The following is a 25,463-nucleotide window of genomic DNA, read 5'->3' as shown; positions in this document are numbered from 1 at the left end:
ATTAAAAATGATTTTTTTTTCCAAATATATTATTAAATATACTCATTATCTGTTGCAAAATGTGGATCAATTAATTTCAAACATTTTAAGTCATTCAGAAGTAGAACTACAGCAGTGAATGATAGCTTTATCATGGTTATACAATTTTAAATTCTTAATTTAAAAGCAGCAGTATGCAATGCTAGTCATCCCACACTAGTGTGATTGCTTGTGAGATTACACTTTTAAGATAAGATAATAAGGTATAAGAAATAAAAATACTGCAGCAGAAACACCAAAGGCCCTGTAATCTGTTCACTCCATAACTATTTGTGCAAAATTCTGCAAATCACCAACAGTGATACAAATACTGTTGAACTGAATCACTATTAACTGCACGCTCCTAATGCAATCCCAATAAACTTGAATTGTAGACAGGAGTAGCTCATGCTTTATGGTTTCTGTCTATGAATTCCTCAGTTGATTAATTTTTTAAGTACTTCAAATGGACTACAACTGTATGTGTACAAATCTGGTCCCTAGAATATATAAACAATACAAGAAGAATAGTTGGTGGTACTGCCTATATTTAGACCAACAGAAGTGTGGAAACTGAATGGAAATGTGTCTAATTAGAAAGCAGCCTGTCAGATCAGAAGATGGCTTAAACTGGCTCCAAGATTTTTTTCTGAGAGTCTAATGTTTTTTAAGTAGTTAAGTATTTATATGTAGTGTAACACTGAAAATACCCCCAAAAGATTATAGGGTGCACTTACACTTCCCCAGGCACTTGTGGACTGATCACTTTCCTTCTTCTGTCTGACTGAGAAATGTGTCAGCTATAGGGTTTTACAGTGTTTCAGCATGATCAGGGTGTAATTTTGCCCCCTGCATGCACAAGAGAGCAGAAAAGAGTTTGTTTTCCTTTCTTTCTGCTTCCTGTATAGTCCTGTGTAAACACAGTTTAGTCTGAGCACAGAACATCATTCTGTTCTAAGTATAGATGACAAAAGCATGAGTTCTTGAAACAGATACTTTGAGGCCAGGTTTTCCCACTGTTTTATTCTGTAATAAAGGAAAAGCCCAGAGTGCTTTGTAATTAATGGTCTTTTCTACATTTTACTTCCATGCTGGCACAGCAACCCTTTGAATAAACCCAGCTTTATTCTCATGATAAGCTCAAGACATGTAGGAAGAAATTGAAGAAATAAAGAATAAATATAAAGACATTCTAAAAGAAATCATATGTTTTCCAAGAGTGTAAAGAGTATAAAATATCCTATTCATGCATTCCTTCAGCACCTTCACAGCTGATCACAGAACATGAAATAGTCAAATAGGCAGCATCTCTCTAAAGGATGCTGAGGAATTTTTGTTTTAGAGGTATCAAGATAATGAAAATGCATTTTATTACTCAGTCAAAGGAACCACTGTAAAAATTATAGTTAGCAAGTAACATTATTATGACAGAAAGAAAGAGAGGAGGGATTCTTTGCAGAATTGCATTCATATCACATGAAAGAAGGGATGCCATGCCTTCTTCTTTACTCTTTTTTCCTCCCCTGAGACTTCTTAATCACTTTAATGAAGTCTTTTCTTCCTGTTTTCAAAGAAGAAAAATTATGTCTTTGTTTTCTCCTTAAACATTACACAAATCTTAACAGAGATAGCACTTCTAATTGATGTGATTTACGCTCTAACATTCAAAATAGTTTTCTCTATTGGCATTATTCATTAATTAATGTAGATTTTAAAATACTCATTGAAAAGTCCTTATGCACTCTATAAAGAAAAAGAGAGCAGATGACATAAAAAGATATGAGACTACCCTTTGAACTGCCCCTTGAAATACTGAAATATTCAGAAGCTACAACATTTTCATGTCATTTAAATATACTGAATTATGAGGAAGAAATATATTAAAATATGAAAACTTATATCCCTGTTATCCAAACACACTTAACCTTATCTTTCTGAATGCATTGCTACCTGATACTGTTAATAATGATGCGCATGTTTGGAAGGTATCTTAAGTGCCTGACAGTCTGTCAAATAGAGACTTTTATGGCTTGGTCTCGAAGCATAAATTGCTGTTTCTTCTTGTAATAAAGTAATAGCATAAAGTGTTTGTTACATATCAGACCTTGGGTTAGCTTTAGGGTAACAAGCTATGAAGCAACAGCCTGCAGATATATGTATATTAGATTAAATCTACTGTGGCATAATCAAAAGCCTGATGAAAATTGTAAGATTAATATTATTTAGCTGATATAATAGTTGGACTTGAAGAAGTTTGAGACCACGGGACCAAGTGTGATAGCACCTGTTTCATCAGGTTGCCTGGCTTACAGACATCACCAGCTGGATCAGGTTTTATGTGTATATATTTATATGTGTGTGTGTGTGGTGGTTTGTATTTATGCGACCAGTGTGACTGGTGAGATGCAAATGTATTTTTGATAAATACTGTGGTTGTAGAGGATATAGTTTTTCCTGTGACATTATATTACATTTTATTCTTATGAGAAATAACTAACTTTCTTTAAAACATACCACACACAATATATGTACCCTGTTGTCTCCTTAGGTTCTCCATATAGAGACAAGATCACTATAGCAATTCTTCAGCTGCAAGAGGAAGGCAAGCTCCACATGATGAAAGAGAAATGGTGGAGAGGCAACGGCTGCCCAGAGGAGGAAAGTAAAGAGGCCAGTGCTTTGGGAGTTCAAAATATTGGAGGAATCTTCATCGTGCTGGCAGCAGGACTGGTTCTGTCTGTCTTTGTGGCAGTGGGGGAGTTTTTGTATAAATCAAAAAAAAATGCCCAGTTGGAAAAGGTAAATATTGTCTTTTCCTATTTTATATATATGGTCTATTTAAATAATACTTTAAGCATTTGGTAGTGAAATGTAGGTGATGCATACTGATTGTTTATTACAGTGTGATTTAGTATAGTATTTGTGTAACAAAGGATCACAGCAAAGTACCCAAAGTTTTACATTTACAGCTTTTAATTTGTGTTCAATGTGTTTAATTGTAGCCAGATTTCAGGACAAGTGACTATTTCTCCTCTTATTCAAGCCTGAAAAAAGACAGCTTTTTACTCCTGGAAGTTCACTGCAGTTAATTTTATGGATGAAGAAGAAATCTGAAACTGTAATGGGAAACAAATTAATCTTCTACATATAATTCTGATTTTCATAAGACAAACTGTCTGTAGCTTAAAGTCAAAATCTAAAAATGTGTCTAAAGAAATGTTCTTTACAGAAGTTTATGCTTGCAAAGTTGTACCGGTAGCATCTGGAAAAGATTATGTCTGCATCACTTTTTTTTGGTGGGTTTACTACTGGTATGATGTCCTGTAATTTCAAACTGACTCAGTTTTGAAAATTCTAGTGTTAATTTGTTCTGTACTTGCAATTTATACAACAACAATATTGTAATTGTGCCAACACTAGTGATAGCTTGTGAAATTCTTAGTTAGAATTATCATTTTTGCATAATAAATAAATGCATCTTTATAGATATATATGTATGTCCATGTTTAAATGTAAACTTAAACTGTATTTTATTGCTATGACAAATTCTGAATTTTAAAAATTGAGAGAAACTGTTGGACCTTACTAGGTCTTTTTCTTTTTTTCTTCTCCTTTCAAGGAGCTTGTGACCTATGGCAATTTCTATATTTATATTTATACATTTAATTTAATACTATCAGAAGTAAATCCAATGACTATATTTATATTAATATTTTTCCAGATGCTACTGGTGAGTTTTTGTAACTTGAATCATTACTCAGAAAATTTACAATTTGTTTTTACTTCTTTTGAGGCAACCTTTTGATATGCAAGTGTCCTGTTATAAACATATTGTTAAAGAAGTTTTTTTCTAATACACACAAAGGCAGCGTGAGGTTACAGTGTCCTAAACACAGTTTGAACATGGGTACATTTTATAAAATTGTTAAAGAACCATTTAGATCCTTTTCTTTATGATACTACAGGCTAATTCCTTTCTGTTAACTTACTACTGAAATGTTATGTTTCTGAAATGAATTTGAGGACAAAGGTACCAGTTACTTAATTAACCCATGTAAGTATCAATAATTTTTATCCATTCCTAACATGGATATGGATTTCATATGGAAATCAATATAATTTGGTTTAGCTTTTCTAGATTTTTAACAAGGAATCACATAGAAAAATAGAAATGTTTTGTTAATAATCTTGTAACATAAGTTCAGTATTTTTCAGGGTGTGAATGAGTCTCTTACGTGCCAATAACAGCATGTTGGAAGTTGTCTGAGGAAGCAAAGAGAAACCTCTTAATTAAGGACATGTTTCTCTAAGCCCTATGGTTTTGTGATTTTTTTCCTGTTGTTTTTTTTATTTGCTTCTTTTTTATTTTTGTTGGTTAATGATGGATAGACATAGCAATGACTGAAAGTATCAGACCTTTTAACAGTACTGCTACCAGAAAGGTTTTATCATCAACTATTCAGATACTTTAAAACATTAGGAGTGAATCTGAAGCGCTTCAGATAGTCAGATTTCTCTCCTCTCTTTCTTTCTTGTCGCCAGTCTCTTACCTTCCCTCCCCTCCCCACTATACCCACATACCCCGATGTCAGAAAATCAGTAAAATTGCAGTAAAACTTTACTTGTGGAATGAAATTAACAGGAAGATGATGCAGGCATCGCTGCCCGTGGCCTACCCCAGCATCCCCTCATCCACTCTTCTCCCAGCACACACAGAACCTCAGTGAACATCTTGTATCCTCTCCTAATGTAGCAGGTCCCCTTTGCCTGGGAGAGGGAGCAAGCAGCAGCCAAAGGGGATATAGCTGTCTCCAGTTTCTACGTCACCTCTGCTGGGATAAGTAAACCATGCAAGTAATGCTGCCTTGGCTATCCCATGGGGAGAGGGGAGGCAACAATTTTGGTAACATTTATAGTTCCATCCTTTTAGAATCAGAGTATCCTTCTGGCATTTGTATAATGCCTGTCAATGCTTGGAAATAGGGAAGATCAAAGGTCATGTTAACAACCAAGGAAACAAATCAGATCCTTCAGCTGCTGAATATATGGAGTATCCTGGGACATAAGTGGGCATATTAACATGTGTGTCTGCTTTGTAATGTATACAAAACCTGCACTTCCACTGGGGAGGCAATGCAGATTTAAAGTGTATAAACTAGATATAGTTTTTTAGCATTTTTGGTGTCACCCCACTGCTGGAGTGCACACTTAAGCAGAGACGTTGGCTGGGTGAACCTAGCCAGAAGAGTGAAACCTTGAAAGGAACTGAGCTTCAAAAAGCAGCAGACAGCACTGTGTTATTTGCTAAAAATCTCTTGCATCTTGTAATCAAAGTATTTCAGTACATCCATGGTCCTGATGTTCTCAAAAATCCAGAGGAAACATGTGACACTAGCTGTAGTGTTTCTGGAAAAGCAGATGAATGCATGCAACTACAACACTTTCCAGACACAAAGAAATTCCACTTCTATTGTCAGCTTTCAAAAGCAAAGAAAACCCTGGATGTTAGACTGTTAGTCACTGACACTTTGACTAGTTTGTTTGAAAAATGAGTGTCCTAATTTACTAAGTATTGTCTAGAAGATCCAAATCCGATGGATGTGAAAAGAACAATATATGGATTCAGTTCTGTTATCATTTATAGCCATTCAAAACTCATTGAGCCATCAGCAGGTCGGAACTAGGTCCGCTTGTGAAAAAATAGGAGACGTACATTTTGCTAATTTTGACCTGTTAAGTACTTCAAATAATGTGAAAAGAGACACATGTCAACATACCTTAACTGTTTGTTTCACTACAGGAGATCTGGTCATGGATTTCCTATAATGCAAAATACTAGATTAAATCTTAAAGTGTACTGAAAGAGTAACACCAACAAAATATTTCTGGAGTTATATGATCAAATCATAACCTAAACATCAGCTAAATTAGCATCTCTGAAAGAGTTATTTATTTATAATTTATTATAAAAACAGTAACTAAATTGATACTGGTTTATATTTTACGCACATTTCTCAAGGAAGGCAAAAACAATTGCACTTTCCATGGTAAATAATTCACTGCTAAGCTGTACAACTGAGTTGAGAAATACCAGTCTGGATAGTTTATCTCACAAGGTACAATGAATGAGAAGTTAGCAGGACTGGACCCCAAGCAAACATTGGTAGCTGCAAATATACATGTGTGTTACATACAAAACAGTGTTACTTACAACTGCAGATTCTATTGAACAAGAAATTCTGAATGCTGAACTGTGACCTGTATATAAGACTAACTATGTCTTTGAAGATGGAACAAACTTAACTGGTTGACTTTTGCCCAAAAGAAATTGTGCACAAAAATTTCAAACACCTTTTGCAAAATGCACAAACCATATTTTGGTTTTGATAATGTAAGGATAACAGGAATAGAAGTTTCTGATCCTGGCTGGCTCCAAAACTCATGCAGCTTTAATTTTAGATTATGGTAGTATTCGATCTTCAACTTATTAGAAGTTAAACATGATTTTGCTATGATTGCCAATAGTTCTGAATTTGCTGTCTACCCCAAAACCACATTTGAGTAATGTGGTAACCTGGGTTGTGTTTTGAGCTAAATAAGGATTGGAAATGACAAAGTATTGTCCTTGTCTATGGCAGAATTTTGAAATTCCAGTTGACACAGTGGAAAGGGGTAAGAGGAGGTGGCAGACCAGAAGCCGTCCTGACTGCATTCCTGCAGAGTAACCACAAGATGGTGCCTTCTAATTTCTCAGAGGGAAATTTAATTGTTACTTTTTAATAGAATTTATGTCACAATGCTCACCTATTTTTCAGTTGCAGCCTTTCTAAAAAATCCTAAAGGCTTGTATTCTGTCCTATTGTATATGATACAAACATCTAATTATGTCATCTGCTTAGAAACATGTTATTAAGCAGACCTTTTTTATCTAGCCAATCTTGACAATAAATGCTCAGTCATTTGCATTTTATAATTGCTTTTGCTGGTGAATGACCTGCTCCCTGATTTTAACAGGCACACAGAGGGCAGTGAATAAACAATGTTAGAAACAGAAACCATTTAAAACAATTACTATGTCCTTCTTTTTTATTGATGTGATTCAATGTGTTATGGGTTTATGTACATTTCATGCATCTAGTTTTGTATAACTCAAATTATTATCATAAAGGCCAGGGAAAACATTGACCTTGAAGACCATTAATATTTAGCATAATACATTGATGATTCTCAGTTTGAGAATTTATTGACCTTTCCTTTGTTTTTGTTTGGGTGGGTTTTTTTGGTGTTTTTTTTTTTAGTGGTTGGTTTGTTTGTTTATTTGTTTGGGGTTTTTTTTAAGTCTTCTCTGAGATTGTTTCCATTGTGATACCACCTTCACAGAGTGATTAGATACATTACCATTAATGTCAGCTGTGTGGTTTCTACCTGCGCACTGCTGAAAACTTTAGCATGAAATTCACAGTATGGCTGGAGGCAGTGTCAAGAATGTATAGAACGTTGCTTGCTGTCACCCTTGCAAATGCTTGTCCTTGTATCCTTCCTGGTCATGGTTTCGTTGGAGAAGGTGGCATTGGCTTGAGAAATTATCTTGACACCTGGTTTTACTAATGTAGCGGACCCATACCCTTTGCAAGAGGCAAGGAGGGACCAGGGTCTGCTAGGCAGAACAAGCTTTTGTGCTTGTAGCCATATACAGTTGACACCATGTTGTGATTGTGCTTCTCTCAAATACACTTTGACTGTTCTTGATCTGTTTGCATTAAGTTAGTGTAAACGGCAACATGAGCTTATTTGCCAAGGTCCTTCTACAATCTGTTTGCACCAGGATAAATTTAATTCATCATGTCTTAGAATGCTTCTTTTTAGGATTGAGGTGTGCAAAGTGGGTACATGTAATTTGTCCTATGTGGAATGGTATTACAGGAAGAAGTTAATAAGTACGGAAATATTGTGGATGCTGCTTTATCAGTAGGACATGCAGAAAGTCAGCATTTCCATCTTTGTTTTAATTGTTATCTTACCAACGGTGCAAAACAAAATTACCACAATAATTTAATATGAAAAATGAACAGATTTTTAGGGTTCTTCTTTACCAGAATATTTTATGGTTTGGGGGTTTGTTTGGTTTTTTTTATTTTTTTTTTTTAATTTTACTAAATTATTTCTCATTAAAGTCTTTTTCATTACTTTCTCAAAAAATGCTGTTATATCAGTGTTATTGGAGTTCACAGAATATCCCTAACAGTTTAATATCAAAAGCCTTTCTTTAGTACTTGGGACAGTGATTTATAATAGTCTTGGAACAACCCCAAAGTAAATCCCAGCCTAGTGATTATTTTTTTTCCCCCTTTCCAGGGGGAGGCAAGTTCAAAAGATTTTAAAGTTGAAAAGCCTGTTCCTCAGGCTAGAATAAACAAAAGAATGTGGGCATTCTTGGTAAATCAAAGTCAAAGCTTTGGGATTTATATCCCAAGTAACTTTGGTACAATGTACAGTGATGTAGCCTGTATTGTCATGTCCCATTTTGTAATGGAGTAACCTCAGAATTTTTAATATTGGCTTGGAAAAGCAGCAGCAGCTGTGACAGCTCAAAAAAAGAAATGTTTTTTCCAACTTTAGCACATTGCATTCTACAGATATACAGTTGGAAAATTGGGAACTTCTATCACCCTGTACTCCCTTTGGCACTGTATGTAGATGTATAGACTTGGATGGATAATTTGTATGTGTCTAAGTGTACAGATTATTTGGAACTGAAGTATTAATTATAATTAAATAACCTCTTGGAAACCACCTAAGTACATATTAAAGGATATTTTCTAATGGAAGGAAATGTTACAAAACCCCCAAATCCCCAAATCAAACCCATCACCACCACCACCCCACCACCCCCTCACAGGAAAAAAAGAAGAAAAGACAAAAATAAGACAAAAAAATGGAAAAAGTGGAAAAAACCCAATTTGATTGACTGCAGCATTTTAAAAATCCTTTGCAAAGAATAAAATATTAAAACCAAGATCTCTATTTTGATTTTTGATTGCAGCTCAACCAACATATATTTGATAATGGACCTTGCTTCTGAGGTATCTCTAATAACTTATGTAATTCAAGAAACAAAGAACAGAAAGATTTGAAATGTATGTAAAGCTGACTACTGCACAAGTACAAATGTAGAAAAATGATTTCAGGAGGCTCACTGTTCCTTCATAGATATTCAATTAAAGATCAGGTTAAATTACAGGTCTGGGTTATGGAATATTTTATGTTTGACAAGAATTTAAAGTTGTATAATATTTTTTTGAGCCCCCTGCATGTTGTTTATTTTATAGCAGGAATAATTCACTTTCACTCATCAGCAGAAAGAATATTCACTTTATATAACTATTGGCTTCTCTGTAAAATAAATAAATAAATTCAATTCTCAAGAAAAAAATAAAATTGGATTATAGAACATTTACATCTTTCTAATAACTTTGCATTGCCTTGCCCTGAATATGACTTTAACATGTCGTGTATACAAATATTTTAATATATAAATATTGATCTTTGCATGTTGAATTAATCAGCTATACTATTGCTAAGTGTAGTAGCACACACAGTTTAGTTCATCTAATTTAGATTACTTAGAATTCAGTATAAGCCAGCAAAGCAACAAGCATTTACAGCTACCTTTTAGACTGAGAAAACATCCTAGACTTCCAGATGAAACCATGTAATTACCAATGGATTCTAACCATGCTTAGTGCAATATGACTATAATAGAGTTTCCAAAATAGCAAAAAACATTGGCATTAAATTAATATTAACAGTCTCTCTCTGTTCAATATGATTTGAGGCCATGCCAAATTTCATGTTAGGTTTATACTATCACACTGAACTATAAAACTAGTATGAATTTTTAAAGTGGAATTTAGCTCAGCAAACTTTAAAAAAAGCTGTGTAGATATAGCTGAATTCAGTTAAGAGAAGTTGTATTTATTTTCTAAAATGTCTCTGTAAGATGGACTATTTATTTTCAAATTAAACTACCTGATGCTATAGACAGTATTTTAATCCAGATAGATTCATACCCCAAGGGATTAATTACTTATCATGGTCACTTCCTTTCATCAAGCCTGAAGATCAGCAAACTGACCTTCCTTAGACAAACAGAGAATGAATTTAGATATAGGATCAAAAATTATTTAACAGGTGAATGAACTTTTACATCCAGTGGCTGAGTATGCAAGATCTCAGGTGACCTGTTTCAGTGCGATCAAGATCCCCTCTGCTGAGAGGCGGAGCAATACCCTGCACAACTGTGATGACAACATACAGAACCATGAAAATGTTGCAGTGGATATAATTTTAAACCGGATAGGCAATGCCATATATTCTGCTGCTACTATGAATTGCTGTCAGCACTTATTAGACACCTGGCAGTGGTTTGTTGCCATTGTCCAGGACACTGGACTGCAGTAATATGTTCTGGAAGAAGACCTGGACTGGTGTGACAAGCTTCACACCAGTAGAAATTATTGCCACTGACTGAAACACAAGTGACAAAGAGTACTTCTCACCACTGATCCAGCTTGAAAACCCAGACCCAAACTTAGGAACCTGGAGAAATCTGAGACTGTAAGCCTCTTTCACAAGAGGTGGAACTGAATAATAAGGGTAGCTAATACCTTCTGAATGCTTCCCTGTACTTGTCCAGCATAGCACCTACCTCCCTGGGACTGAGCTGCCATCATTCCCCTATTCCAGCCAGATACTGGAAGTGCAAAATAACTGCACCATCCTGGTCTGACAAGAGGGTAGGACTGTGTATCATCTGCGTGCTGATGACACCACAGCCCAAATTATTTCATTATCTCCTCAGTGGCCTCATATGCATGTTGAAAGGAGAGATGTCAGGATGAAACCTTGTGGAATCCTGCATGAGAGAGAGCCCTCGGGGCTGATGAGCAATTGCCCTATGCCATCCTCTGGGATTTCTCTGAGAGGAAAGAGTGGAACCACACAAGTGCAATCCCATCTGCCCCAGCCTAGGTCCACAGGTGAGTCAGAAAAACCACATGGTCAGTGCAATGGCCAGAAAGGCTGCTGGCAGAGCTAAACAAAGCCACCTCTGAAATAGCTTTTTGCACTAATAGAAGTTTCCCCATCAGCCACAGGAACCAGCGTAGCTGTCAGGATGCACTCAGACTGGAAACAAGGTTAAATAGTTTCAGAAGACTTTAAATAGACTCAGACTTGCTTTACCAGAAGTCTCTGACATCCACCAGAGTGCATTTTGTTTTGTCAGGAAATAAATCTTAGAATTCAACAGTGGCTGAATTGATTTTTTTACACACCGATTGATAACTTATTTAGGGCAAGCTGGAATCTTATTGTCCCACTGGGACACACCAACAGTATATGCTAGAGGTGGCCTGCAATGAGGTCCAGGTATGTCATCTAAGTTCATCATATAACTCTAAAACTCAGTGAGCACTTCAGTTTGCAGAAGATTATTTCAGTGTTGTTTGTCACAGGAAGGGTCAGTCCCATCAGATTCTTGTTGATCCTCTCCGTAAAATATCTAGAAAGGTCCTTGAAACAATCCTCATGCAATTCAGTTACAGCTTCACCTCCTGCTTCACCAAACTGTCTGCAACAACTCTACTGGTCTCGACTTTGTAGATACTATGATGGAAGCAAACCTTAATTCACAGAATTAAGTTTCTGATATTGCTTGATATTATTGTCTTTATTTATAGAGTAGGTGATGAAATTTCCAGTACATTTTGGCCTGAAAATAATTTCCTTAAATGGTTGCTCATTCCACTTCTACCAAAAAGCCAGTAATTGCTACATCTGAAATTGAAATTATATTTGTGATATGTTCAGCCAATTGATGTGAACTTAGTCTGCAGTGTACTTGTGCATTATACTTGCTAAAGACTGAAAATGTACTACATCAGCGAAGTCTGTGGCAAAATATTTTTAGTGTAACCATATGATGTGTATATAGATATATATGTATGTACATATATGTATATGTGTACAGCCTTCGATCAGCAGTCATGTCTGACTAGGTACATAACTAAGCAACCTAAAAATTTTATCAATACAGATACACCTTAACTTCTTTTGAAATGGTAATGCTTCAACTACAATGAAATATGATTTCTCTTTTTCTGAGGTTATTTTCATTCCATTAATTGTTCATCTCTTTGTGATGCTAAGTCCAAATTTTGCTAGGATTAATGTTTCTGTCTAGGGGGTTTAAGATTGACAGGTTTTCCATATACACATTCAAAATCCCTGGAGGAGTGGCATATGGAAGCAGAAACTGATTAGGAGGGAGGGTCAGGGTAGGGCTGTGCATTCATTCTCGGCTAACTTCAAGAAGATGAAAACCAGTTTGATTGATATATCCTGCTTGATGCTAGAACACTGAACCATAACACAAGACGATGCAAGATTACTGCTGTTACTGCTTTGAGTAAATTAAACAAAGCTGAAAATAATATCTGATATACAAGACTGGAAGTAATGAACTTCTTAGTAAATCTTAGAAATTTTTATTGAAGGTTGACAGTCAATATGAACTGCATCAAAGAGGGGAAAAATATAAACCAGCAAGCGATTGCAGATTTTTATATTTAACATATGTTGAGTATTAGTCACTTAAATCAGAATATTAGGAGTGGTGCATGCATGCCATTCCCGGCTTCCCATTGCTCTTTTTAGGCTGTTACAAGCAAAATCTATGGTGATAATCTTATAATTCTATCTCTAACAGATGTTAATATGATTTCTAAATGCCTTTCTAAATTCCTATATAGCAACAGAATGAAAACAGTTTAAATATTGTCTACCTTTCATATTAATACATACTTGCAAAGATACTTTTTTTTCTCAGGCAGCAAACCCATGCACAAGCTGTCTAAATAGATTGTAAACAGTGTTAATGTTTTGCAAAATTATTATCTTGATTCTACATGACTTTTGAGCTGTCAGCTGTGGCAAAGAATGAAAGACGTATCAATTCGTTTCTCGAGAAGATGAGTTTTTTCAACATTGCTTTGTGTTAAAAGGCTAAGATAACAGTTCTGATTAAAATTTTCTTCTGCACAGTTGAACTCCTCACTTAAAATTGCAGCTTTTTTCTAATGTTTTATAGTGATTTGCTGCAACAAAACAGTTGCGCTTAAATGCACTGTTGTTTAGAGAACTGTTTGTCTTCCTTCAACTCTTCTGCTAGATGATTATATCCAAGATGGCTTGGAGGCAGCATTTACTTTCTGGTAGCATTTAAGAAGACAACTTACAATTTTGTAAGGGTTGGTGAGAAATCAATAATTAACATTCTTGTAACATGCCTGCAGCATGGAAGGTAAGTCGGGCACAGTAGATTATTTTCTCTCAGTTAAGCAGAGAGTCTTGTAATATATCTACTAAAAGTGACCAGTTTCATGATGGACAACTGTTTTGAAATATAGCCCATAGATTCTGTAAACATTTCAGTTTTCCCTTAACAATCTGAATAGTGAATTGAATTCTGGATTGGGACGTTAAACTACATTTTCAAAAATCATATTGGAAAATCTCATTTATCTGTCACAAAAAAGTATTCTAGAGCTGCTTTGGTTTTTTTCCTGTCTTATTATTTCAAAAGTTGTATCCTAGCAGTGAATGAACACAAAGATAACTGTTCAGAAAATGGAGATTGTACACAGATTGGAATTGAAATGACACAAGAAAAGGATTTCTATTTAAAAAAAGGTCAAACATAAAGTAATACTTTGTCAACATGTTTTTTTTAAACATGATTCTGCAATATGTGGGAAAAATCTTCTTATATTTCTCAGGTAGAACCCAAGGTACAATCAGGATCCAGGTCATGAACTTTTACATAGCCTTGAATTAATCTTTTTTAAAATGCATCATTATTTCAGCGAGTGAATTTTTTTAAAAAAAACCTAGTATTTCTGTTAGTGTTCAGTTACCAAAACAATGGTACTCTTTGGGAGCTCATACTGTTTACTGTTTTCAGACATTTGATATTTTAAAATATGCAACATACATAAAAAAACTTTGTAAATGAAATAATTAAATAATACTTTTTTAAAAATATATGCAGATAAGTTCCCATGAATTTCATTTATACAAAATACTTTGAGAACACAGAATGGAAGAATTTTCTACATAACATAATTACCTCAAAATTGTGTTAACTGCCTTTCTGTCAGTACTGCCAATATTTCTCATTTAATGAGTTTTCAGATCCAGGTAAAATTCTCAGATAAAATGTGTTGGCAAGTTTCTTGAGATCTCATTTTCAGGATATTTCAGCATGTTGACATGAAATGCATGTGTCTTCTTACCTCTTAGCTACTGATTGTAAACCTGTTCTTGCTGATATTACCCTTTGGTAAGTGTTTGCAGATCTTTGCAAAAGGTTTTGGTGGACTGATGCATCTTGAAAAGGATTCACTTTGTTCTGGCACTCATCAGATGTCTTGGTAAAAAAAGGCAAAAGACACAATCTTGAAAGTGTTAACTGCTAATGCACCGATTTAAAATTTAGGAGGATTTTGTTCCTCAGAATGTTTCAGTTAGGTCTTTGATTCCAGAGGTGAGCACCATATAATGGCTGGAGGTGGTATAATGCTGAGAGTTGCAGCATTTTCTTCTTGATGGATTCCCTGTGAAATTCCTGAGTTATATGCTAGGTTCCCCATAGAGTGAAAATGCCAAGGTCTGTAAGCCTTAGCAATTTAGCCTGTAAGCCATTAGGGAATATTAAATTAAATCTTGCCCTTTTGAAAGGTTTCAGGGTTAACTTCAGATTAATAATCATAAATACAGTTCTGATGTTAAGCAACAACACTTTCTTAAAAAAATAGAAAGTCTAAGAGAATTGAATATTTTCTTTCAAATACAGCTGGATGAGAAGGAGGTGCAGTTTCCTGCTTTCTACACAATGCTAAGCAAAGACACCTTATGCATGAAGATCCGGCATATTACAGCTCAATTACCAATATTAGCCACCTCATTCACACACTGAAAGCTGTAAGTTTTGCCCTGGATGTCAACCCTGTGCACCAGAACATTTTTAAAAGGGGTTGCTAATGAGTGGCCATTGCAGAAGTCACTCTGGCCAGAAATGAAAAATTTTGTCTTGAACTTTGGCCTCTGAAGGACTTGTGCTTGGCTCTGCACCAGAGACATATACCTTCCTCTCCTTTGGATTCACAGCTTAAATTTTTCTTAGTTGCAGGTGGCTAAACCCTTTCTGTCATAAGTTGAGTAAGTGTCATTCCTGTATTTCAAACTTAGCAGGAGAAATGTATTACAGCCAGAGTAAAACTACCCTTTCCTTCCCACCTGCCTATTCCTTTATTCATGCAAATGATTATGGAAGAGGGCATTTGTTTGGGATTTGAGGGATTCAGGTTCACTTCTAACCCATGACTGGGACACCTCATGTTTGCACTCTTTTGCACTAAACAGAATTTTACATAAAAATATTGAAGTCATTACTGAAACCAGAACTGCCACTGAAGCCTTTCCTCCGCCACTGTGTGTTCTAATCCCTGGTCTACAGAGAAGCCCACATGCTCACTCTTTTCCTTTCTCCAGCTCTGCCTCTGTTAACTACTTCCATGTAAAGTGGAACAGGGTCAGTAGGTGGAAACTGCAGGTGGTTTTACCTTGAAATGCTGTTACAGCCCTTTGTTGAGACACTGATGCTTAAATCTCCTCCAGCAGAAGACATTACTGAAATGACACTCAGACATGTCTCACATTCAGCTCTAACGATCCAGCTGATGAATGGCTGCACAGAAGAAAACTTGTAATGTCTGCTACATGTCCTTCTTTAGCAACTGCCACCTTTTTTGAGGAACTTGATTTGTTAGGTCCTTTCAGAGCACGCCTGATGGATTGATGACCTTGCATGTGGAGAATTTGAGTGTGAATTCTGATGGGATCCAGGACTTAGCCAAGAACCAATGTGTCTAGCAGAATTTCTACTGATCATTGCCAAATGACAAACTTACAAAGTCTAATGTACCAAACTGGGTGCGTTACTGCTCACAGTGTCTTCAGCCCTGGAAGTTGAAGCTGAATGCAGACTGGGATAAATTCAGCTTCAGTGTAGGTTCCCAAAGAACTAAGCAGGCTTAAGTATTTTCTGGATCTAATCTCCAGACTCCAGGTTTGTATGAATAATGGAGATGTAACAGTTTACAAATAAAGCAGAGTTTTAGATTTGGGATATAAATGAGACAATATATCTTGATTGATGATCTACCACTAATCACACGAAATCAAACAAGAGATATTTACAATAATTCTAGGTACTATGCCTTTTTTGTTTGTTTGTTTTACTTTTTTTTCCCTCCCTTTTTTCTTTTAATTTTTCCATTTTCTTTTTCCAGATTTTCTCCCTGGACTTCAGATTAGTTATTAAGAAAGCAAAATGCAAAGGGCTAGATTATACCTCAGATTTTCTTTGGGTGAGAGCAATTGTCAGAGGCTTATCATAACATTTCAGGCTTTGGGATGTGTTATTTAGTTAATAAGTATCTCCATTAGCTGGAAAACTTTGAAGTTAAAGGATATGATAAAAGTGCTTAATTCACAGACCCCAAAGAGACTGTTCTTCCTTACTTTGATATTTCATCTATACTCCAGTTCTCACTGAGGAGAGGCTAATTGCTCAGCACACTATTAGAATTCAGTCAGACTGAAGGAATAACAGATAATTTATTTTACTTTTCAAATTTCTTGCATTGTAAAATGGAAAAAGTGTTTTGAGGATCTAGCTTTTGATGAAAACATGTTAATAAACTTTTTTCTGATAATGTGCTTTTCATAGTTGTTGATGAAATGGAATAATTTTTTCAAATATATACTCCACATGATAGTCAGTAGTGGAAGAAGTGTTTAGATACAGAATATATTAACAATGAGTTTGCATTTTTATAGTATTTAAACATTAATTTAGGTAAACTTCCTATATTAAGGCTTGTTGTTTTGTTGAGGAACAGCTATTTAAATCATATAGAAATGAAATTACTATAGTGAAATACTGAATTTTTAATAAACATGTTACGTTCAGCTGCTGTCCTGTAAGGCTAACTTATGTTAACAGAACATCTGCTGGAAATATTGCTATGTATCATATGCATCCATAGTTAGTAGCTGCCAGATAAATAATTGTAGAGACAAGGTGATTTTTTCACTGAGTCATCACAGCTTGATGATTAATTTTAATTATTATGTGATGCATATTTAAAAGAGAGCAATTTGTTATGTGCTCCGGGCTGAAACATAGCAAACTTACAGGACTGACAAGGCTGTGCCAATAGAGTGAATCTGCTTCTAGACATTGCAGCTAGATATTTCTTACAGATTATTTTCTTCTTTTTCCTCTATTTCCCTCTGTAGAGGTCCTTCTGTAGTGCCATGGTAGAGGAGCTAAGGATGTCCCTGAAGTGTCAGCGTCGATTAAAACACAAGCCACAGGCCCCTGTTATTGTGAAAACAGAAGAAGTTATCAACATGCACACATTTAATGACAGAAGGTTACCAGGTAAAGAAACCATGGCATAGAGCTGGGAAGCCAAATACCCCAAGCACAAACTGTCATCTTTTTTCCAAACAACCTTGCGAGAATGTTTCCTGTGGAAATATGCAACCTGTGCAAAATAAAATGAGTTACCTCATGCCGCTGTGTCTATGAACTAGAGACTCTGTGATCTCAGCAGTTGCAATGGCCAGACTCGAATCACAAGCATCATGGATCAACCAAGTTATGCGGGGTTACACTGTTCGTCATGGGTTTCCACCATTCTGAATGAATGAAAGTTCCATGTGAGTTTTGTGGCTGGTTTCAAATGCAGTCTCAGTGAGAAATTACAGGTTCCTTTTGAAGTTCAACGGTTGCCAGGAGGTGGAGAATAAATGTCCAAGATGATACTAACTATGGAAGGAGTCTAGTAAAAGTAATATCTCAGAACTGTAGTGGAACAAGAAACCATATGTTCGTCTGAACTTCCAAGCATAGAAGAGTTGGTAACTGCTGGTAGACAGAAACTACCCATATGGACAGGCAATATGAGTTTCCTGGATGGGAGGAATGTTAAAGTGAAGAAACACAAATCCCATGAATAAAGGATAATTATGAGGATGCTCACCTGCTTTTGGACTGTCTGTGTCACTGAACTAAATAAATAAATAATAATAAAAAAATCAGTAACTTAATTTTACCTGGGCTGGAACTTTGATCTAAAAAAAAACAACAAAAAAATTCCATAATTTTGACCCAATTCTTAGATGAAAGAAAGCTTCCTTAGTACAGAGGAATGTATCTTACAACCCTTAGATATAAGCAACTAATTTTTTTTCTTTAATTGTGAAAAAAGGGGGTTGGGGGGTGGGAAACAGTGTATTCCACACATAGAGGGCTTGCATTTTAGACTGAATGGGTTTTGAAACCCTTGTTCCTGCTACTAATTGAACTCAATGGAGCCTGTGCAATTCTCGCTAATATTGGAAGTGGGATGGGTCACCTAAAAGAAGTGAATGTGGAGAACTTTAAGGAGGACTGCATTTTTCAATACAGTCACAATATTAAATGAACAAAATTCTTGAGCAGTTTTTTTTTAAAAAAAAATGTTCAGGTTTATTTGTGGAAATGCAAGATTTCTATGAAAATAGTTTTTGTATGGAAATTTTTGTAATACTTTTTATCAACAAAATAAGAACATGTGTTTCTGTCAGGGGTGTGATGCCAAGCATGAATGGTAGTGCGTGTGCACCACCAACGTTTGGTGAAAACTATTTTTATCGAGAAAAAGGAATCTTAGAAGAGACATATTTTCAAGTTAGATAATATAAAAAATAGGTGCACTACCACCACTGCTTACCATGCTACACCCCTGGTTTCCACTAGGCTGATAACATGCTGTCATGAACAATTGTGTGTAAATGGTAAAAGACACAGACCTCTTGACCACATTGTGATAATAGTTAAAGTGCACCCGGTTTGCTGTTTGAATCCAACGCACTAAATTAAAAAAAAAAAAAAAAAAAAAAAAGTGCATTAAAATTATGTCAGTTTTAGTTGTTTTGTTTTTGCTGTGTGATTTGAGCAACATACGTATGGTACTTTGTGTCAATACTGGTACTTAACCTCAGTTTAGTGCCCTATCCTGCCGATTCTTGTCACTAAACATGCAGCCAGAGAGTTTGCTGGGATTTCTGAGAGAAGCCAGTACAGCACATTATAATAAGTTTTTGCAGAATCTGGCTCTTAGCTGCTTCAAATCTAATTTGTATAGTCCTGCCTGTGATGAGTTCCTGGACATAACATTTTGAAATGCTGCCCTAGAAATGCTGAATCTTCCACCTCTGTCTACTGTAAATTTACTTGCATCTCAACAAAAAATGTATAGAATGGACTGTGTAGGAATGTTATGTCAGCCAAAAAAGATCAAGAAGTTGGTCTTTATATGGAAAATAATTTGACTAATTAAAAAAAAAACAACCAAAAACCAACAACAAACAACCCTTTAAAATTATCATAGATAATCAGTCATTGGTGAGCAATGAGATCATTTGTTTACTGGGGCTTAATTTAGTTTTATCATGATCTTTCTAGCACAAAAGTATAAGATATATCATTCAAATTGTAAAAATTGTGTCATGAAATTTGGGGGGAAGGGGGAGGTTTGTGTCTACTACCTGGTTCTCATAAATCTTCATAGAGACTGAGCTGGCCATTTCCATCATGAACAGGGACTGAGAAAGCAAATTCTCTTATATTTGTGAGAATTTCATCCCCATTTCTGTGAAAACAAGTTATCTTTGTCTGAAGTATAAACAAGATAAAAACACCTTCAACAAAGACTCTGAAAATGAGTATACTTACGTAATAAAACTTTAAGTTAATTCTTTAAAATACAGAGGGGAAGAAAGTAACTGTCATACAACACAATGAAAACTCCGAATTATGGTGGTTTGGAACGGGAAAAAAATTGGCTATTGCATTTGATTGATGATTTACAATAAAATTTGTAAAATCATGTAATAAAATGCTGTATTATGTTCAAACAAATCTTTCTTTTCTCCGTTAAGGGTGTTGAAATAAGCAGGATTCCATTCGTACCTTGATGCACATGACTAATTCTCATTAAGTTTATGTGAGCCAAAGTAAGTGTGAACGCAGGATAGGTCCCAAATGTTTTACTGGGCCAAAGTCCCCCAAGGAACAAAAATCTTAACACAGAAGTAGTGTGGCTTAATTAAAATTTTAGTGAGAATTTCAGCCTTCCATTATTAAGGGAAATATGCAAAGTAACTGGAGATTTGTATTTAAGATCAAGACTAGAAATGCATGGCTCCACAGATTCATAGTAGGATAATAGCTTTTTTTAAAAATCATACATTAATTCATAACGTTAGTTTGTTATGCATTAGTAATTATTTCTGTATTCTTCACAGAAAATTAAGACATGTAAAGAAAAATAACAGAGTTGACCCCCAAAGTAGCAGAAAATACTACTTTTGTATTGGAGTAGTTTTGTCCTCCAAAAAGCTCAACAGTTCATTTTCCCTTCACTGTTGTGAAGGAAAACCTCAATTCTGAGTTTGAATTCCTGTTTGAAAGACCTCTGAATAGCTAGTCTGAAATTCCCAAATTCTTATGTAGTGTAAATTTCTATAGTTTTATTAAAATGAATGGAACTATACCAGCTAAAATAAAGTGAGTATCTGGCCCATGAAGATTCAGAATCTGTATGTAACTGCTTTATGTGGTTTCATATAAAAGGTCAATTAGTCTGTTGATTTCCCAGGACGGGATGATGGGTGCTTCTCTGACTGACCTTGGATGTCACTCTAGAGAAGACTTTTAAAGCAGTTATAACTCAGTTATATGGTGCTATCTGGTGGATGACAATTAGAGGTAAAAACGGAACAAGACTCCTTTTTATTCCCCACCCCCACCCCCTCTCTGCCCACCCCCCACCCTGGGTATTTGTTTCAAGGAAGATAGATGTCTATAACATTTACAGATTTGCAAGACACACAATTTAGATCTTTAGGTTGCCTCAGCATGGTTATATAGCAATAGATAACTATGTGGATATTTCAGAATAAATGACAAAAAATCCTTTAGTTTATTGATAAATGTATTTGTGAAGATTCAGTAGTGAAAATTCAGAGCCAAATAGTTGGATGAAATCAAGACATGTGGTGCTTTATAGTAAATGAGGATTTGGTCAATTATAGACATCAATAGGCCCTTTCAAAGTATTCCTTTGGTAAACAAACACAAATACAAACATATTCAGGGAGTATCTGGCAGGTTTTGTATGAGATATTGCTTTCTGAAGTTTCTATCTCAATATTCAGTTGAAGGTTTGAAACAGCCTTTTCTTTCAAGTTTGTATTACTTGAGGCTTTATGCATTAATCCTTCCAGGCTGCATTCATAGAGTCTTCCACAAAACCCAAATAACACTTTTTAGCCCTACTACACTAACTGGTTAATATTTCAGAATGGAAAAGACATAATTTATGAAGAAAGAAACACCATGAAAATCCAAAGCCTCAAATAGAAGTAGGAGAAATGCCCTGATATTCTACAAAATCAAAATGCTTTCAGGGAAAAGGGGTCATGAGCAGACAATAGCATCCAAAGAGGTAAAAGATAATGCTATATCATATTTTTTATAGTACTATTATTATTTTAAGGATATTACAAAAATATTTAAAGTACTTTCAACAGAACTTCACTTAGTCTCCAAATACATTAGAGTTTCCAAACCTATCCACAATCACAAAATATGATGGTTGAAATGCAGACTACTTTGAAAACAGTGTCAAAACTCCTTCAGATGAAGAAAAATTTTGTCCAATATATCCCCACATATGTACTGATACAATATTAAAAGCCTCAGCCAAATGTGTACTGGTACAATATTAAAGGCAAAATTAGACACCAGCCTGTATTTAGGTGTACAGGAGCAACTGTGCTTTTTGTCATATTTTCAGAGATGTTCAGGAAAAGAAGGGATTGCTGAGGTTGACTCATCTGACATCCAAGATCATTGCTTTCCAGCTTCAAATGTTAGTGTCCTGTTCCTTTCCAGTTTTGCCTCTCTGCCTTCCTATAAGCACCTCCGACACTTTCAAATTTATTTTTAAAACCCTTTTCTTCTCACTTTCCTATAAAATATAGTTCTAATTAAAAAATAAAGTTACTCAAACACCTCATCTCCCCAGTTTGTAACCATGAAGATAAACACATTAGCTTTTCATGTGACTGTAATCTAATTGTCCTTCTTCTTTTCATTTACTATCCCGCTCTGTCCCCTGCTTGTGTTATCTTCTCCTGTTGTTCTTGTACTTGCCTAGACTGTAAGCTCTTAGGGGGCAGGGAATCTGTCTTTGATTTGTTCTATGTAGCACCATGAACTATGGAGCTATATAAATAATAAAATAAGTAGATCTTCTTAAATGATGTTTGAAGTGATAGTGATCTGATTTGACTGCCAGTCTAGTAATATATTGTTTTAGCTCATTGCCTGAAATCCTAGTCACTATAGAAATAGAATTAAAATAAAAATAAAAATAATAAAACCAACCCAAAGGAGCTATCACACTGACTCATCTTACCGGAAATTTCCCTACATCGTCGGGGTATAGGAATATAGAACATCATGTTCACATACCTTCTATAAAGGCTTTATTATGAAATCAGCTTCATTAAAAATAGGAAAAGTAGGTTAACACATTAAAAAAGGGGCTATATGCAGGATAAGCTTTGCAAAAGAGAACTTTTAATTGGTTTAAGCTTGGAAAAGCTCTGACTTAGCAATTTGTTAAGTTGAACACCAGGCACCTTGCCTTCTGTCATTGTATCTGCCCACTTAGATGAACAAGACTCTCATTGTCAAAATCTATGCCAATCCCATTTTATTACTTTTATGGATATAATTAGATTTGTTTTTATGAAATGTAATTCTAATTAACTAAAGAAATACTTCCCCTTGCTCCTATCCAACAGCACTGGCTTTCTATGACTGTTGGAATGACAGAATTGTGGGAATTTGAGAACAATGTTAATTGTAAATAATGAAAAGGAAAAGATGCATCTAATCTTGAGGACAAACTTATCAGCTTTCTCTTTTACCTTTTCCTTCTTCAAGGAATACCACTCTGTAATGATGAACACTATTTTTCTGGATGTTGAAGTATACACTGGAAATTGTACATAGATAACATCTTTCAGCAGTTCTCAGAGCCAAGAGAATGCTTTTCTTTCTTTGTCATACAATTATGCATAGTTTTTCCAGAAACTTAGGAAATCTAGCATGAGCTAAAAGTAATAGAAAAATTGTAGAGTTCTTTCTTTGCCATGACTGTAGGAGTTTTGATTGGAGGAAGTAAGATACTTAGTCCCACATTAAACTTACCTGGAAAATTATATGAAAAGATTGAATATTGGTAAAGATTTGAGGTGTTGTTAATGTTTCCTTGGGCTACATCACCCACCACAGATCAAATTCATAGCAATTTGGTTTTGAAAGTCCAAGTTCGAACCTTCTGATGTATTTATGCCAAAGGTTGTTTCTTGTCACTTTCCTACAAGTTGACTGCTGGCTGTTAAGCCCAGGGAATGGAAAGCAACCAAACACATTGATGGTAACCATATCATTCTCTTTGTGCTTTGAACATGCTAACTGGCTGGGCCATTTAGGTTCAGGTAAATCAGTAGAAATTTCTGGTATGTACATCTGCTAAGCCATTCTATGGATTAATGTCTATGTTAAAAATGCTTGTTTGTGATAAGTAAATATTACTTGTGTATTTATCTGAGGCATCTCTTATAGAATCACAAAATCACTGAGGTTTTGAATTGCTGAGTCCAATGACTTCTCCAGATGGAAGTACCTTCTGGAGACTGTTGAGCCCAATGCCCTTGTTCAAAGCAGGGTCAAGGAGAAAACATTGCCCGGGATGTTTTCCATTCAGGTTTTGAATACTTCCAAGGATAGAGACTCCACTACCTCTCTGTTTCCAGTGTTCAATTACACTTACAGTGATAAAGGTTTTTCCCTCCTCACATTTAAAGGTAATTTCTTGCATTGCAGTTTGTGCTTACAGCCTCGTATCATCTTGCTGGACATGGAGTGTCTCCTTCCATCTTCCTTCTGTCAGATTCCACTGACCTTTCTCTTCTCCAGGCTGAGGAGTTCCAGGTGTCTCAGCCTCTCCTTATATGACAAATGCTTAATCCCTTAATCGTCATTCTGGCCCTTTGCTGGGGGCCATACTCACTCTGTTATGTCCCTGTCTTGTACTGGGGACCCCAGCACTTTAGATGTGTCTAACCAGAAGGGGAAGAATCAACTTCCCTGATCTGCTGGCAATGGTCTTAATACAGTGAAGGGTTTTGTTACTCTTCTTGGATGCAGGGGCACATTGCTGGCTCATGTTTAGTTTTTTGTCCACCAGGATGCCCAGGTCCTTCTCTGAAAGCTGCTTTCTAGTTGACTCACCCATAGTCTGGGCTGGTGCATGGAGTGATTCTTCCCCAGGTGCAGGACTTGGAATTTCCCTTTGTTCAATTTCATGAAGTTCCTGTTTATCCACCTGTCCAGCCTGTTGATATCCCTCTGAGTAGCAGCAGAAACATCTGTTTTATCAACCACTCCTCCTTTGTGCAATGTGAGAAACACAACTAAATATCTGTACACCTGGACTTCAGATGTTGATGACCTGTCTGACTAGGTGTAAAAAAACCTAAGAAAATTCCCTCTCTGCAAGCATGGTGGACAATATTCGCTACCTTAAGAGTGAGCAGCATGGTGACTGTAAGCAGCTAGTGCACGGTTCTGTTTTGAAACTTTTCATACTGTTCGGTTGCTTCAAAATAGATAGTCATATTCAGCATACCTTATTAGTGGGCATGTTTTCATCTTTCTGTCTGAAAGTTTTGAAGCAAAATACCTGACATGGGGGAAAAAAATGGCAAAAGCTCTTTGTGTTCAAGCTTCATGTGATCCAGAAGCTTTTCTAGACCAGAATACTATCCTATTACTCAGTAAACTCTCAGTATGATTTTAAGTTACAGGCTCATATGAACTTGGTAACTGCAGAAGCACATGTGTAGTTTTCAAATTGCCAAAAGAATTTGAAATAGAAGCCATTGTTAGAACCAGTCCTAGATTCAGAAGAACGTTTCCAAGAAGCATAGATGAGGTACATCTATATTTGTAATTCTGTTTGATAAAGTTTATCAGGCTTTTTCATTTTCCCTCCTTTTTTCTTACAATTAATGGTCCCCAAATTAACTCAAATCTACTACTAGCTAATTGCTTTGAAGTCTTGTGTGTTCCTATATATTTTAAGATCAATAAAGTGTTATACCAGACAGCTGATGTTTGGCCAGAATTTAGG

General features: G+C 35.6%; 1 protein-coding gene across 1 annotated transcript in view; it reads left to right on the top strand.

Annotated features, from left to right (window-relative positions):
• GRIK2 (glutamate ionotropic receptor kainate type subunit 2) overlaps positions 1-19,051 on the top strand; it is a 416,307-nt gene extending 397,256 nt beyond the window's left edge. The window contains exons 16-17 of the mRNA XM_055714896.1: positions 2,567-2,817; positions 17,443-19,051. Of these exons, the coding sequence (XP_055570871.1) occupies positions 2,567-2,817; positions 17,443-17,607 (416 nt within the window). The 3' untranslated portion in view covers positions 17,608-19,051. The remainder of the gene's footprint in view (positions 1-2,566; positions 2,818-17,442) is intronic.
• The last annotated feature ends 6,412 nt before the right edge of the window (positions 19,052-25,463 follow it).

The sequence above is a fragment of the Falco cherrug genome, chromosome 6, assembly GCF_023634085.1.
Source record: "Falco cherrug isolate bFalChe1 chromosome 6, bFalChe1.pri, whole genome shotgun sequence".
NCBI classification, from domain to species: Eukaryota; Metazoa; Chordata; class Aves; order Falconiformes; family Falconidae; genus Falco; species Falco cherrug.
The sequence above is the reverse complement of the archived record's forward strand: the minus strand, read 5'-3'. Positions and strand labels throughout refer to the sequence as shown.